The 17,292-nt window shown below is 40.9% G+C and overlaps 1 protein-coding gene across 8 annotated transcripts in view; it reads left to right on the top strand.

Annotated features, from left to right (window-relative positions):
* LOC117454338 (rho guanine nucleotide exchange factor 9) overlaps window positions 1–17,292 on the top strand; it is a 68,337-nt gene that overhangs the window by 23,153 nt on the left and 27,892 nt on the right. For 2 of the 8 annotated variants that reach the window (XM_034093549.2, XM_034093548.2), the window contains exon 1: window positions 16,531–17,211. The exons of 4 other annotated variants lie outside the window; for them this stretch is intronic. In XM_034093549.2, coding sequence (XP_033949440.1) covers window positions 17,203–17,211 — 9 coding nt within the window. In that variant the 5' untranslated portion in view covers window positions 16,531–17,202. Of the gene's footprint in view, window positions 1–16,530; window positions 17,212–17,292 lie in introns of those variants that run through there. 2 more of the 8 variants (XM_034093547.2, XM_034093544.2) reach the window with 2 other exon arrangements.

The following is a 17,292-nucleotide window of genomic DNA, read 5'->3' as shown; positions in this document are numbered from 1 at the left end:
AGAACTGAATGCATGTACAGTCTGTGCTCTGAGCCCAAGGCGACTTGAAATCTTTTATCAGTGTCCATTCAACATTGTTCCCCTGCCAAAGCACAGGCAGGTATCCGCTGTGACTTACTGCAGCCACCAGCTATTACTATTTTGCAGGATGCATTGGGCTCTAATAAATAGTAGTGCTGCTGACTGAATCTGAGCAGGTGGTTGTGTCAGAGCCTCCCATAGGCTGTTTTCTTCCAAAGAATGGGTTTCTGCCTGTCAGGTGTTTGTGTTGTTGTTGTTGTATGCATGGGCGTGCGACTCCATGCTTATGTGGTGTGCTTTTGTGTGTGTCAGAGCGAGAGAGAGAGAGAGAGAGAGAGAGAGACGGATAGGCTCAGGGCCTGTTCACTTATATAACATTACATGTTACTTGTTAGACGCTTTTATCCAAAGCGACTTACATACTCAATACTGTGGACAATCCCCACAGGAGCAATTTGGGGTGAAGTGTCCTTCCCAGGGACACAACAACATGCTGACTGCAGTGGGGTTTGAACCTGTGACCCCCTGATCCGAACACCAATGCACATCCCACTGCGCCACACACCTCCCCATAGCGCTTGAGAAGGTCTCTTTTGCTCCCCTGCAAAAGCCATCTCCACTTTGCTCTTAGATGGCTACATGTTCCAGAGGACTGGAGGAACAGTGCTGTGTGCTAATTCTCTTCCTCACTGGTGTATCCTGTTTTACAGTTGTTCCGCCTTATACCATTTTGTCAGATCATGCATGTCTGTGCATGCACAGATTTGGATTTGTTCTTTCTCAGAGCACATTCTGTTTTATACCTCATCAGTGCCGGTATGTCAACCCTTATATCCTCACTGCCTCACTAACGCCACTGCCACTGTAGGACAGGGTATTTATTGGTGGAATGTTGCAGCAATGTCACAACATGCAGTGATGTTTCTGTTCAGACTATTTAAGGCCTAAGGCACTCGGCTGCTTGTTATCCTGCATCAGTTGTATCATTTGTAAACCTGTTCCCAGGGTGCTTAGCTGATTTTACCCACAGTCATCAGTTTCTGCTGTTTGTGTATTACAGTTTATTTCCATGGCTTCTTAGGATTATATTGGGGATAAAGACTTGTTCTGGTATTAAGTCAACCCAGAAGAATGTCACCTCGTGTTCTGTGAGATGGTGATCCCTTATTATCTGACAGCAGCATCTTGAAGCAGACACGGGCTAAAACGTGTTACAGATGTCTCTAACGGAGAAGTTGTGGATTTTCTTATCTGTTCATTCCTCTGATAAGTTTCATTTGAGCTATTCTCTAAAATAATAGCCTAGGATTTAATACGTTTCTATGACTCTTTGCAATACATTACTTTGTAGAGTCGAGCTCATTGGAAATAGAAAGTTGATCAATATTTTTCAATTAATATGTTTTACGGAGCACAGTAGTTTATAGTTTATAGTTTATTAGGATCCCCATTAGCTGGTGCATAACAACAGCTAATCTTCCTGGGGTCCACAAATAACATAAAACATGACATTCGACAGTACATTACAAGACAATGATACAAATCGTGTACGGCGTCAATTTTCCTTCAAACAGTGACTTTCATATCAACCATCACATACAGCTTGTTTTGTGATTCCCCATTTCATTGAAAAAAAAAAAAAAAAAAGAACAATAATAATAGTGATTTTACAAATGTCTCCCTTCGCTTCTTTTAGAGTAAAAACAAACTAAACAAATACAATCCTCATCATAACTGTGAAAGGCTTCTAGATGCCTCTTCAATCGTCTTTTGAAGCTTGCTTTAGTTGTTTCTTTAGAAATCTGATCTGGCAGTGTGTTCCATGCAGCCATGGCTCTATACAGCACTGTGCTCTTCATAGACTCTGTTTTGGCTTTAGGGATTTGATAGCAACCTCTTGTGGCATGTCTCGTTGTATATGTATGGATGTTAGAGCTAGGTGTAAGTTGCTTATATAGACAGACATTTATGTTTCTCAAAAAGACAAGGAGTGATACCATCAGCCTCTCCGTGACTAATGTCCAGGAGAGCTTGACATGCATTTTGTTTACATTATGTCTTGGTGTACACCTAAGGGCAAGCCGAGCTGCTCTGTTTTGAACCAGTTGCAGCTTTCCCAGGTCCCTCTTGTTTGCCCCTGACCAGATCATTGAGCAGTAGTCCAGTTGTGAAAGGACTAGAGTCTCAATGACTTGTTTTGTCAGTTGCGGTGGTAAAAACACTGAGCACCTCTTGATGACAGATATATTCCTCCCCATCTTTGCCACCACTGACTCTATGTGTTTCGTCCATGATACATTGTTCACTAGGATGAGTCCCAGGAGCTTTGTTTCCTCCACCTTCTCAACCTCTACATTATTCAGCATCAGATTCAACGGCGGTTTAGACCTTAGTACGTAATTTGTGCCAAATACAATACTTTTTTTTTTTTTTAATGTTGAGCTCTAATTTGTTGCTGGTCACCCATTCCATTACTGTTTTCAGTTCTTTGTTCAGAATATCAGTTATCTCACCAATTGTGGGAGCCTGTGTATATATTGTCGTGTCATCCGAGTACATAGAGACTTGTGCTTTTTCAAGAGCTAATGGAAAATCATTTGTAAAGATTGAGAAGAGTAAAGGACCTAGTGAACTTCCTTGTGGAATTCCACTTGCAACACATCTAGCACTAGAGATACTGCCATTAAAGTATACACTTTGAGTTCTGTTATATAGATAGCTTTCTAGCCATGATATCGCCTTTGGGGCAAAACCATAGCACTAGTGTTAATTTCGTCAGCTATATTTTTATTTAGTTTTAGTCTTAGTCCTGTGTTAAATTTCCTTTTTAGTTTTAGTCCTATTTAGTCACCTTCATCCTGTTTTTATTTAGTCAAGTTTTAGTCGACTAAAAGTCTGAGCATTTTAGTCTTATTTTAGTCAAAGAAAACTAATTATTTTAGTCTATGAAAACTGTTGAGTCTTTTTTAGTCATCAGATTATATAGAACATTTCAGTCAAACTAGTCTAGCCAAAACCAATAATTTGTCATTTTAGTATATAAATAAATAAGATTATCTTGTCCTTATTTGATGAAAAACACAGGTTGAATGATTTAAGAAAGCAGCTTTGCAGAGAGTATCTTGTCAGGTTTGTGGTGTTTGTACCTCTGTGTTATGGCCACATTGCTTCCCTTCTGATAAAACAATGCATTCGCTTTTTTTCTCCGCCTCATTGTAGCGAAAATGGGCCCAAATATCACATTGTTTCTTTCTCCCAAGCAGTGGTGGCTTTAGACTTTTTCGTTGTCAGTCATTTTGACGGACAGGATTGTGACATTTCCGTCATAATCCATTATTATCCGTCGAGTGCACAATGTATTACTCACTCGCGCTGACAGGGGGGGGGTATTCGGTTAACGTGACCACTGCTCCTAAGCCCTGTTGTTGCCATTTTATTTTCTGTTAAATAAGGTTAGTTAGACCATGAGTTAGACCCGAGTCTTCCTGACAGTTCATATTGTGCCGCTGCCCGGTGTAATTCAAATGTACCGCTGCGCGCAGCACAGACACACAGCTGCTGCTCTGCCGCAGCACCGGAAGTGGAACTGCTGGGAGAAAAACTGACTATCAGAGATTTAACGTTATCTTTGATAATATTTCGTCTCCTCATTTTTCGTCAATGAAAGTAAAGAGATTTTGTCATAGTTTTTATTTAGTAAACTAAATTTTCGTCTCGTCACTTTTCGTCAACGATATTGCATGATGATTTCGTTACAGTTATTGTTTACTGCCGTCGGTGCCGTCTCGTCATCGTCTCGTTTTCGTCATGGAAAAAAAGGTCGTTGACGAACATATTTCGTCATAGTTTTAGTCAACGAAATTAACACTACATAGCACTCCAATTTGTCAAGTAAAATTCTATGGTCTATCAAATCAAAGGCAGCGCTATAATCTAATAGTACTGCTCCCACCATTTTCTTCACATCAATCTCTTTCATCCATTGATCTGTCATTTGTGTTAATGCTGTGGCTGTTGAGTGACCCTCTCTATACGCATGTTGATACTCACTCATCAGACTGTTAACAGAAAAATAGCATTGTATTTAATTGAATACAATTTTTTCTAGTAGTTTGTTTAGAACAGCTGACAGGCTTATTGGTCTGCTGTTAGAGCCAGTGAAGGCATTCTTTGCATTTTTAGGGAGTGGAATAACTTTAGCTACTTTCCAGATGTGCGGGCATGTACCTTCCAGACTCATGTTAAAAATATGACAGATGGGTGCAGCAATGAACTTGGCTACATTCTTTAATAGCTGACCATCTAAGTTATCAATACCTGGTGGTTTATCATTATTGATTGCCAACAATAACTTTTCCACCTCTTCTGTCCTAACTTTACCCAGCTCAAAGGTGCAATTTTTATTTTTCATAATACGTTCTCTAATATTAACATAGGACGACTCACAGCTAGATGTTGGCATTCCCTGCCTTAGCTTCTCCACTGTATCAATGAAATAGTTATTAAAATAATTGGAAATATCTAGTGGTCTAGTGATGTATGCCCCCTCTGATTCTATAAAGGATGGTGTTGAGTTGTTTTTCCTACCCATGATGGTATTCAAGGTACCCCAGAGCTTTTTTCCATCATGCTTTATATCATTTATCTTAATCTCATAATACATTTTCTTCTTCTTTCTGTTCAGTTTTGTCACATTATTTCTTATTTTGCAATATAACTGCCACTCAGAATGATTGCCGGAATTCATTGCTGCCCTTTTTGTTCTGTCTCTATCAGCCATACATTTCTTTAGCTCCTCGTCAATCCATGGTGCCTTTACTGTTTTAACGGTTAACTTCTTAACAGGTGCATGTTTATCCATCACTGGTAACAACAATTTCATGAAAACATCCAGTGCCGCATTTGTGTCACTCTCTTTAAAAACATTAGACCAACATACTCCCTTAACATCCTCCACATGTGAATCACAGCAAAACCCTTTATATGATCTCTTCAGCACTATTTTCGGTCCTGCTTTTGGGACTTTGGCTTTCCTACATATTGCTACAAGGTTATGATCGCTGAAGCCAATTGATACTGATACCGCTTTTGAGCACAGTTCACTTGCGTTTGTGTATATGTGATCAATGCATTTGGATGATGTTACTCCAGAGCTATTGGTAATTACCCTGGTTGGTTGGTTGATTGATCATCTGATCTAGGTTACATGCACTTGTTACCGTCATCAATTTGTTTTTCAATGAACAGTCTGATGACAGAAAGTCAATATTCACGTCACCCAATAAATATATCTCCCTGTTTTCATCACATGCCTTCTCAATCATTTCACACAATTTATCTAGATAATTACTATCAGAGCTTGGTGGTCTATAGCAACATCCCAGCAACATAGGTTTTAAATGGGGCAGGTGAACCTGCAGCCATACCATCTCTACCTCACTTAACATCAAATCCTCCCTATACTTCACAGGAATGTGACTTTGTACATAAAAAGCCACTCCTCCCCCATTGCAGTTTCTATCCTTTCTGTAAAAATGGTACCCCTGTATTGATATTGCACCGTCCTCAAACGAGTCATCTAAGTGAGTTTCAGAGATCGCCAAAATATGAATATTATTTGATATCAACATATCCTGAACACACTGAACCTTATTTCTAAGGCTGCAGATATTCAAGTGAGCGATCTTTAGCCCTTTCTTAGGTAGTTTAGCATTCACTGAGATAAATAGAGATAGACTAACAGAAAATTAAGCACAATGTCCATTACAGTTCTGATGCTAAAGTGCATGTTTGTTTGTGTGTGTGTATGTGTGCATCCCTTGTGTGTGCGTGTGTATATGCATGCACCAAGCTACGAACCCTTCTGTCTCTTTAGTCCCTTTTCTCAGTCCTCTGAGATGATTGGCGTGAATCCGTACTCTCAGCCCTTTGGGAGGGGGGGATCGGGGGATGGGTGGGGGTTTGCGGAGGATGAACAATTAGTCTGTCGTACCTAATGTAAGCAATGTTCCCTTTGCTCCTTTCGGCCTTCATGGCAGGGATGAGTCTCCGCCTCTGCCGTTTCCCATTCGATGTGCCCTTTCCACCTCGATCCTCTCCTCATCCATCTGTAGTTCTGTTCTGAGCAGCTCCCGGACCTTGTACTCCGATTCCTCCCAACTCTCCCCTGGAGACTCTGGGATTCCATCAATAATTAAGTTTTTGCGTTTCGATTGGCCCTCTAGATAGTCTGATTTTCCACTCATTGTCATAACAGATTCACGCACAGTACTAATGTCTGTGCGTGCTTCTTGGCTCTTCTCCTTACAAGTCTCTTTTAGTTCATCCACTTCTTTTTGGGAGAACTGTAGACTGTTCTTAAGGTCCTGAGCCTCCCTATTCATATCATCCATTCTCTTGTTGGTGGAATCAACCAAGATTTGGATGAAACTTTTACAATTGTTTTCTTGTTGCGTTAGTAGCTGCCCGTATGCATCCTGTTGTTGTTTTAACAGTTCACACACCTGTGACAGGCTGACGTTGTTCTCTCCTTTCGGCGGCATGGTTGTTTGGTTACCGTGAGTTTGACGCTAACTCCAGTTAGCTGCTGTTAGCAGGAAGTTAGCAGCTACGTTAGCCTCCTTTGGGTTCCCTGCTGTTTGCTCCGGTAAAATAGTAAATCAGGCCACTGGTCGGTGGTGGTTAAAGCAAACAGCGGCGCTCTGTCAACAGGGCTGAGGAATGCTATTGACACAGATGCTGTGGACACTGAGAGTTTTCAGAGTTTGACGTGATGGCTGGTGTACTCCCTGCTGTATTCAGTTCCTCCGATGCCTGCAGTAGGAGTACAGCAACATTTGGCAGACTATATGTTGAAACTACTCCTCTTCACACTAATTGTGAACTTCCATATGCTGATAACCGTTATACTTTCTGTCGCTCAAGGACACAGGTGTCTAATAGCGATATGAGACATCCGTGGTCTTCAACTGTTTTTGAGTAATGACGCCAGCCGCAATCAATAGGGAAGATGTACAACTAGAATAACCTGATTGGCAGATTTCCATTATACTTTAAGCAGGCCCAATCAATACACTAAGAAGCAGTTCATAAAATATAAAAATGAAAAAAAAGGAACATTGTTTGGTCTTTCTTCAGTCAGAATGAATATTCTATGAAGCGTTTTTTATCCTGCAGTGCAATGCACATTGTTATTTCATTCATGGTAAGCAGTCATAGTAGCTTAACAATGTTCTACACATGTTACCAACCGTGACATTGAAGGGAAGAGCAGACTAGGTGAGTGTTAACATACAGTACATAGCACTACATTATTCAGACCTGATCAGGGGTTGTCTTCTTGCAGCTTATCTTCTGGCATCAATTGTCTGTTTTAAAAGGGGTGTGACCATACAAAAAACGTGACATTAGATACCACTTTCAGTAAAATGTCCAGATTTGTATTCTATTCAAAACATTTATTATTATTATTTGTATACTGGTTTTTGCTGAAAGTTAAATTCAACATAATTCTATCACTAACATCTATGTAATGCCTTCTTGTGATCTCCTCTAAACAACTGCATTGCTCGCTTTTCTCCCCAGATACTTTCTTTCACAAGATAACATTTGAACACATCATTATAACATTTGATCAATCTTCACTCAAATGTACCGAATAGATCTTCTTCACAATGTCTACAACATTATAGGATCTCTGTTCACCAGCTTCTAATACATATTTGTAACTGGCTTTCCCATCTGCCGATTTGGACACAGATGTGTTAACAATGCTTCGGAAAGAATATGTTGCCTTCCCTGAGCATGTTGATTGCGACTTTACTGCGTCCCAAACTCCTTTTCTATCATCTCCAGGAGGATAGGACGTTGTGAGTCTCGAACCCTGTAGACAAATAATTCAAGTTTTCACAATTTAGGCATCGACTCGGTACCAAATCATCGGTTCTCGGACTACTTCTACATTTACCACAAACCACCTGTTGCTTGTAATAACCATTTCAGCACATATAAAAACAATTCTGACTTCAGTTTTAAAAAAAATAATTGTAACCATACAAGATGTTACATTTGCTGTTGTAATCAATCAAGGGAACAGTACTTTGACTTAAAAGTTAATTAAGTACCTCTCCCTATCTAAATATATTTTACATTTAGAACTCGGCTAAATGCTAATATGTAACATTTACTGTAATCCAGTCCTTTTTAACCTTTTTATGAGCTCATAAGAAATATTTAACTGACAATTCTTCCAGTAATGAATTTTAATAGCATATTGGTGCTTTTTTACGAGAGACTTTATTTGAATCTAAAACTAGACAACAGCTGTGATATGAATATAAGTTAGTTGACTGTGACCCGGGAATAGCATACGCAGCTTCAGCCCTGGTCTCTTTGTCCCTTCCTTAAAAAAAAAAAAAAAAAAGAATGAGACAGAAGCTAACTGCCTGTACATGACATTACATTACATTGCATTTAGCTGACGCTTTTATCCAAAGCGACTTACAATAAGTACATTCGACCAGGAAGACACAACCTTGAGGAAAACAGAATCATATAAGAACATCAGGTTTCAAAGAGCCAATCGTTTCAAGTGCTGCTCAACTGGCTAAGCCAGTCCTTTATTAGTATATAAGTGCTCTGTTAGCAGTTCTTTGTTAGTCATTCTATCGCTCGAAGTGGAGTCGAAAGAGATGAGTTTTCAGTCTGCGCCGGAAGGTGTGTAAGCTTTCTGCGGTCCTGATTTCAATGGGGAGCTCATTCCACCATTTTGGAGCCAGGATAGCAAACCCACGTACAGTGCGCTGCTAGTTAGAATGTGTCCTGCAGGCCTCTGTGAAAGATGGGCCGGATTTTTTCTGGCAGCTGCCACTTCTTGTGTACATTATTTAGCTTAACTTTCTGCATCTGACCTCCCTGGCACACCACATGCGGAGTCAGAAAAAAAAATCTCCATCACATACACTTATTATGCAACCCCCACTCTCCTTGTTCTTCTCCCTCGTTCCCCCTCTCCATCTTTTCTTCCTGACCTCAGCACACGTCATCACTCCCTCCATCACTCCCATGTCTCTCTCCACCTCTCTCAGATATAGTTTTCTCTTTTAATTCCTTACCTCATCTCCTCACTATTCTCTCCATCACATTACTCCCTCCAGGCATGTGAAAACACCTGCTTTTTGCATCCGTGCCCGTGTGCAGCTGTTTGTGAATGTGTTCCAGGACTGCACTATCTCAGGTGCAGACTGAAAGGTTTTTGATAGCAGCAATTGACCCACCAACACAGAGTTAGGTGCTGAGAAACAGAATCCCAAACAACCCCTGCACCCAAACACCGTTTCACCGCAGAGTTGTGCATTTCAATCCGATGCTCTGCTTTTGAACTCTCGTGGCGTGGAGGCAGTCAGAATGTAAAATCGTTTCAGTGCAGAGAGCAGGTGGAGCTGTATAATTTCCAACCCGAATCCCCTTTTATGAGAGCTACAGATGAGAGTATGGGAGTAGGCTGTCTCAGATGATGTGACTACCACCACTAAAACTGTTCAAATCTAAATCTAAATATGCTTCCAAAGAGAGCAAAACCCAACAGATGCTGCATGCAAAGTAGCAGTCAGTAAACTCAGCGAGGGTGGGAAGACACTCCTGCTCCCACCTCCCAGTGTTTCGGTCCGCAGGTGTCTGACAGTGCTCTGATGAATGATGACACCAGCCAGCACACTCACACCAGTGCTGGCTGAGGCAACCAACCACATCTTAGCATAGGTCACTCAATGTTACCCCTCAGCCCACAGCTGGGCTCTGAAATGAACACTCTTTGGGCTTTAATGAAGTACACACTGGCACTGATGCTGAACAGAAACATCAATAAATAACAGTCTCAACAGTACTCCTTAATGCTTTCTTTTTGTTGCGGTTTGTGGAAAGCTGCAATGCTGTCTTTGGGGAGCTTGTTATAGTGTGTTTTGTTTAGTGAGGTTTCCCCTCCATGGGAAGTTTTACAGGCGTTTTAGACTCAGTGCACCTTTCACTTAAATGCAGGAGGCTGTTGGGATTTCAGTTTGTCGCTCTTGAAGGATATGTTAAGGACTCAACATGCCCCGATGAAGTTAAGTCCACCAATCAAAGAAGAGGGACAAACAAATAGCTAATGAAGCTCAGACAAGTAGCTTAGCATAAATGCTGGAAATAATTAGCATTTTTCTTTCTAAATAAAGAAATCTGCGGTACCTCTAAGGCTTATAAAATAGTTGCATATCTTATTTGTTGTTGTGTTAACTCATTTGTGCAGTGATGTGACATTGATTTTAAGCATCACTGTGTGTTTGCCAGGCCATCAGCGTAGGTTTTAAGTAGTGACTTAAAGTGACTTCAGTATAGTCAAGCAATATTTCTGCACAGTACTCCTCATAAAATGATAATTGTATACTTTCGGTTATTGTACAGATTAAACAAAAAAATTGCAAGTTTTGCTTTTTGCCATAACATTTTGTAGGCAACATTAGGTCAAGTGTGCACTGTCAGCAAACAGTTGTCCAAAACTATTTGGATTTAAAATAAAGGTAAACAAGCAACCTTTTCAGTTAGAGTTCTCGATTTTATTCTTCATCTTTAATTTCACAATTATCAACTACCCCTTAGCAAATAAAATATCATTATCAAAGTATTAATGATCAAGTTTCCGACCCAGTAGTGTGGAAAACAGGTGAGACGTAGCTTCATATTTTATGATTCTCCTCTACAAGCTTGTCCTTTATATATACTCTTATTTCTTTCCGTGTTTACACAAAGACTTAGCGTCTTCTCCTTCCTTGCTAGAACTTGACAATGTTTAGCAGACTCACTGGGGGGGGGGCTATCAAAAACAAAGTCGCAGGGCAGATTCGTAGATATTGCACAGGGTCGTCAGTAAATAATTCATTTGTATCCGTCCCTTGGCTATGTCATGACCGAATGGAAAATTCCACACAAACCTGTCTTGTAATGTTGTGATATCACTTGTTTTGTTTTGTTTTAACCCTCATTTCTCCACCCCACTTGGCATGACCTACTGCTCTTATCTCATCTGTTTTGCAACATTTCTTAAAATCCTCGATGCTCTGACCCACTCACTAGCCTTTACACCAATAGCCAAATTGAGCCGAACGGAAAAACAGCTGACGTCTGAACAATGGTGCAAAACTGCGTTCAGGAAAAGTCCGGCAAATTATTTTTAGGCCGCTTTAAGGCTTGGGAGGAAGAGGGAAGTCAGTGTGGTTGTCATGGGGACGGGAGGGGAACAAAAGAATTGGAGCAGACTGGAGGGGAAATGGGTGTGGTGGGCTTCGCCTCCCATTAGCCAAATACCTACTGACCACAAACAGATTCCTCTGCCAGTACTGAAATGTGTAGTCTTATTCAGGGAGAGACTATCTAAGGACGTCGCTCGCTGGCTAAAGGCCAGAAGGAATGACCTCAGAGTGGATACAGTCAGAACCAAAGGGCTGATCTCAGACCAGCAAATAAACATGAAGGACAATGGTGAATTCATAATCTACACTACTCTCTGGTTGTATAATGAGAGGATGTCCAGCAGTGTTCAAAGAAAAATACCAATGTCATGAAATAAACTTAAAGGGGTGACTCTGCAGCAGTTTTTGACTTAATCTAATGCTCAAAAATAGGGAGGGGCTGGAATATTTTACCGTCCTTCATCTAAAGGTGAGCGGTGCAAACATTGTTCCTTATAGGGCTGTCACTGTGGCAATGATTGATGATGTCAATACTGTAGCAAGCGACCACAGACTAAGGTAGCATAACTTCCTGTCTATATCCTAACAGGATACTAATGACTATGAGTACTTATTGAAGGTACTGTAGTGCTCTGCGGCAATACTTGAATTAGACTCTGGGTTTTGTTGGCAGCATTACATCAACCTTGTTTTAAGAAAGGTGTGCTTTGTACTCACATGTGTTTGTAATATTCACGGACAGGATATTGAGGCACACTCGCGGTCTGGAAAGAGTCCAGTTTGGCGACATGGTATTTCCATTGTGTACTAGAGTGGTTCTCTCACAGGGGGAAAGATGCCCCAATCAAGCAGGCAGCAAGCAGCTGGTTCTGCGGAAGGGGTTCAAGGTCATTGTCCCAGAAAGAGTGAAGGGTGAGCTCATCAGTTTGGTGCAGTGGCTGCTGTAACAGACATTATATCAGACCTTCATGATAAAGAGAGTGCACAGCCACAGTGCAAAGTTCACTTTTCCAACTATTAATTTGCTGTGGCGAAGAGATGTGACAGTGAGCATACCATTTCAAATGTGAAGAGCCAAAGTAAAGCAAGATGAAAGGATGCGTACCAAATGTTGATGGCAAGACCAAGGGGCATCGTGAGTTGTCCGTCCGTCTGTCCACACATACATCCATTCAATTATCTCTCTATATAGCTGAATGTGTTTGTTGTAAATACATTTTAAGAGGGGCTTAAGGAAAATCTTATTTTTATTTGGTGGACAAATGTCTAGGCAGCTGTGACCTTACAAAACATATTTTTTCAGCCATTACTCAAGACTTTATATACTAATTGTGATAATTTCACGCATGTCTAAAAGGTTAGAATTATTAAGTGATGACATTTTGAACAGACATGGATGTAAATTGCAACTTAACTGGTTGGCATGGCATATTGGGTAAACTGAAGCTTCCTTATTTGCAAATTCAAGCATTGCTGTTAATACATTGAGGGGACAAAAAAACACAATTACCATGGCCCTGCTATAAATACTACCCATTTGAAGCTTTACAAAAAATAAAGAAAAAGGCTGATGACGGTACAAATTATTTGTACAAATCCCTCACAATAGTAGCATCTGAAAATGATGCAAGTCATATTGATTAACTGCATCTTTGCATGTTCTTCACATACAGTAAATGTAATCTTATTTAACATGTTATCCTCTGCTGGTGGGATATAATCTGCCTATTTTTTTTACAAACCCCCTCTCTCCCCGTCTTTTGTATATGTATGAGTATATTAGCCGTGGTGTCTGTGCAGATTTAGACTTTCAGATGTGACCTTTGTTGTCTAAATGTCAGGGAGATTGGAGAGGGAGCCCACAGAGGTAGGGCAGGCTTATGTAATCTGCTCACTCTGCGTTTCATACACACACCACCAAGCACAGAGCAAGAAAAAAAAGGATCTTGTATCTTGTTTGAGGACGGTTGTCATATCTCAGCTGTGATGCCTCGTACAGCAACCCACTGAAAGCCTGGCTTTCAGGAGCCATTGCTTTTATCAGCATGTATGTGCAGAAAGTGCCCTCGAAATAATTTATGGCTTTAAAAATACTGATATAGTGCACTCCTTTTGTGTTATTCTTTTAAACTTATTCTCAGGTTTTTTTACCCATCCCGAGGCTCTCATTTGAAGACAGAGTGTATTATTGAGAGGGTTTTTGTGTCTGGGCGTGTGTTGGATGGAACACGAGGTGGTGGCTGGACTTGAACCGATTCCCCTTTATGAATTCATTCATGGTGCTGTTGTGCCTCTCTTCATAATCTGCTGACAATGAGAGGCGCAGACGCCAGGACAATAGCTGCAGGCTGGGGTGTACTCGTTTGTGAAACAACTGGAGGCCAAAATAATAACGTGCACACCAATGGCAAACACGTGCATCAGATGGAAGCCTAAGCCATTTTGGACTGTCAATCAGAACAGAGTCTTAAAGGAATACTGCACCAAAAAAATTGTTTTGAATAACAAACCCTCCTTTACCTAGGGTTTGAAAGTTGAAACACAGCTTGCTACTTTGTGGAAAAGATCATCTGTGTCTGCATTGATTCACAGATTGGTTTCCAGCAGAAGATTTAAGGTGGGAAAACAATGTGTCCAATCATCAGAAGCTTCTCAAAATAATCCTGAAACATAACCCACTAATCTGGTATCCATCCAAAAATGTGCACTCTCTCTAATAGCCAGCAGGGGGCCACTCCACACATTGTTATTAGAAGTCAGTTAGTGTATACGTCTATTTCTCCCTTAATGTATTGCCATTAAATCATCCTTGGAAGTTTATGATCATCAATAATCAATCAGATGCTAGTTCCAAGTCTTCTTTTACATATCATGATGTTCGTTTTGAAACCTATGGTCTCATTAAAAGTCAAATGGACAATAGGATTTATGGAGTGGCAACCACGTAATCAGTAGTGTTTGGTTTAGTGTTGTTCGTGTTTCTCTCTTCCGAAATGTTACCTTTTAATGGTATGTTTTCTGTTCAGGAGAGTTAGTTATAACATGTCCGTCACCTAAGGAAAGACCTTGTTTGGTTGTATTTGGCTCCACCCACGTGGCATGTGAATTTCCCAAAAAAAGAATGGCGAAAACACCCAACTCAAAGCTTCCAAATCGTAGTCCACACACCAATGGGATTTGTCCCTGTAACAACGTTCTTTTATACAGATTATGTATCCATCTATATGTTCAACATCCAAACAACATAGTTTGTTTATGTTGGCCCTGTGTCTAAGAAAAAGCTAACCACGCTAGCAGCAACTGCAATGTGTTCATTTAGCCGTACTTTAGTGCAAATTAGAGAAAACATATTGAGCATATGGAATAGCAGCTGTAGGAATGGTTTTAGCAGTTTTAACTGAAATGATATGTCTTTCTTGCAAAGAATCTGGGATGCTTTTGAAAGTTATTGTAATTGCTCAAATTTCAAGCTGTCTCCAGCTTCTGTCCCCTTAACTAAACTGTTAACAACAACCTGCTACTTCTAATGCTGCATGGACATATCACCAGGCAAATTGTTATACAGCTTATTTGGAACTTTTACATTTAACTTGTGGGAAAATGATATTGGTTGCGGTAATTTTATTGTTTTTAAATGTGTATGCCGCTCAGGAAAGTGTTACGCAGTTTTGTTGAATATGTGTATGTCATATTGTCCTTCAGAGTTAAGGGCGTCACATGATTACCGCAGTTTTCCTGGGGGTTTGGAAATGAAATTCACCACAAGTTCTGGGCAAACCTCAGTCCTTCTGAATATATTTTCCTGTTCCGCAAATTTGTGTTTGTTTAGAGGACTTACGATAGACACACCCTCTAGTTGAGGTTTGGTGCTGTGTATTTTGTACTTTTTAATTTGTTTCCAAGGCAAGGCAAGGCAAGTTTATTTATATAGCACCTTTCAGCACCAGGCAATTCAAGGTGCTTTACAAAAATGAAAGACATTCAGATAAAGGCATTTAAAAACAGTAAAAGATAATAAAAGAAACATTAAAAGAAAAACAAAAAATGAAAGACATTAAGAAGAAATGCATAGATAAAAGTTACAGTGCAGTCTAAGATATGAATAGTTCAATTAAAAGCAGCGACACAAAGAAAAGTCTTCAGTCTTCAGGTAGGTTTTCCTCTGAACCTACAATGTCCTCTGTGGGACACTGAGCCGCTCCATCTCTTAAGGTTGAACATGTGGCTCAAGGGCACCTCAACGATGATAAGGGGGTCGGGATACTCTCACAAACCAGTTGGAATCCATTGTGTTGAGTGTGTCCTTGCATTAGCATTCACCATTAAAATTAGTATTGAAATATATCCACAAAAAGCTTAATGCACTTGATCCTTGTCCCATTAAGGTATACGAGTGTCTCTCTTTATTACATTAAATGGGAAATAAACTGATTTACAAAATATCAAGGTCATCATAGGGAGTTAAACTCGGAGTGTGTGGATTATGGATGGACATGCATTATCAAGGGTAAAAAAACAACCAGTATTACCATAAGTCCAGCTATATGAAATGATGATGTCACTCCCCGAGCTTCATCAGCATAAAGCTCTGAAACTGACTAGGATGATCTTCCCCTTTTTTATTGATTTAAAACTTGGAAAAAACACACAAAAACACAGTGCTCAATACCTCCACCTTAGAAAGCAAACAATAATTATCAATAAATGTTTAATAAGTCATGATAATTATATCGATAATAACAATAATGAATACATTAAAATACAATTTAAAAGTCACATACATTAAAACTAAATAGATATAAGTATGTTATTTCAAATGTCTCTTTTCTCCCCCAAAGAATAACATTTTCTGAATTTCCTCGACTTTTAATGTGCATTTTATAAAATACGTTTTTGATCATGCAGAGATTTCTTTAGTTCCCATAGAGGGCACATCAGAGTGCCTGCTGCCTGTCACCATAGGGTGTGAATGGGGCTGATTATAAGATCAACTGGGCACACTGTATCTGATTGATGCGTGTCCACAGACAAATTGGCAGAAAAGGCTGACATTACGCCAATAAAATTATAAGACGGTGATCACTTTAGGAAACGTGCATCCATTATTGTGACATTTATTCTCCCTCATCACGGCCCGTTAATGATAAATGATAAATCACCACGGCACGGGGATATTTTTAGACGGGGGGAGATGGATGAGGTTATGATTCTGGCCTCAGTGGTCGATGTGGGGAGTGAGTGAGGGGCTGGCTGTGCCCCTCCCCCGACTGTAGGTGATGGCTGAAGCCGGCAGCCTCAGTATTAATACAGGACCGCCTCTCAGCCGCACAGCCCGTCTCTCTGCTGGTCCCCACTCACCGGAAGGCAGCTCGGCAGCTGCGATCAGCCTGCGCACAGCCTCTCTCTTGTTTGCTTTGAGAACCTATTGGCCTGAGACTCTCTTGGTTTAAGGGGAAGAGGCGAAGCACCGGCAGGTGTTGACTAGCGGGGAGAAATCGCGGTGCAGACTGATGACGATGATGATGGTGAGGAATGATGCATCTCTTCCCGTGCCTTTATGAATTACATCGCGTGTTGTGAGGAGGCGTAGGGGCATCTTTCTTTCTCATTTCTCGCCTCACTGTAATGGTGGATTTCTCCGTGGCTTTGAGGCTACGTGTCTAGACGCCGTGGAGAGCTGAATTCTGCCAGAAACCTGAGAGCGCATCTCAGCATCGGCCTGCAGCGCTGCGCCATGGCCTTGGATGTCCAGACTTGCGCGGTGTTTACTGTGATCGCGGTTCTGGTGCTTGTGAACGTGCTGTTGATGTTCATCCTCGGTACTCGTTAATGGATCTGCGCTTGGGGCCCGGTTCGCAGCGCACCACACTTTCACACAGGAGAGGAGAGAAAGGCGGTGCGCTTTGGTCGAGAGCGGGGACACCCGGCGCTCCATCACGGCTACGCGTTGAAATGAATGACGTTGGTACAACATAATGTATTTCTGTTACCCCCTTACCCAATCCTTCGTTATGTCTTGTGTCCTCTCACCGTTTGTGATAGCTAG

This window comes from Pseudochaenichthys georgianus, chromosome 10 (genome assembly GCF_902827115.2).
Source record: "Pseudochaenichthys georgianus chromosome 10, fPseGeo1.2, whole genome shotgun sequence".
In the NCBI taxonomy this organism is placed as follows: domain Eukaryota; kingdom Metazoa; phylum Chordata; class Actinopteri; order Perciformes; family Channichthyidae; genus Pseudochaenichthys; species Pseudochaenichthys georgianus.
Note: the sequence above shows the minus strand (reverse complement) of the source record. Positions and strands in the feature narration are given on the sequence as shown.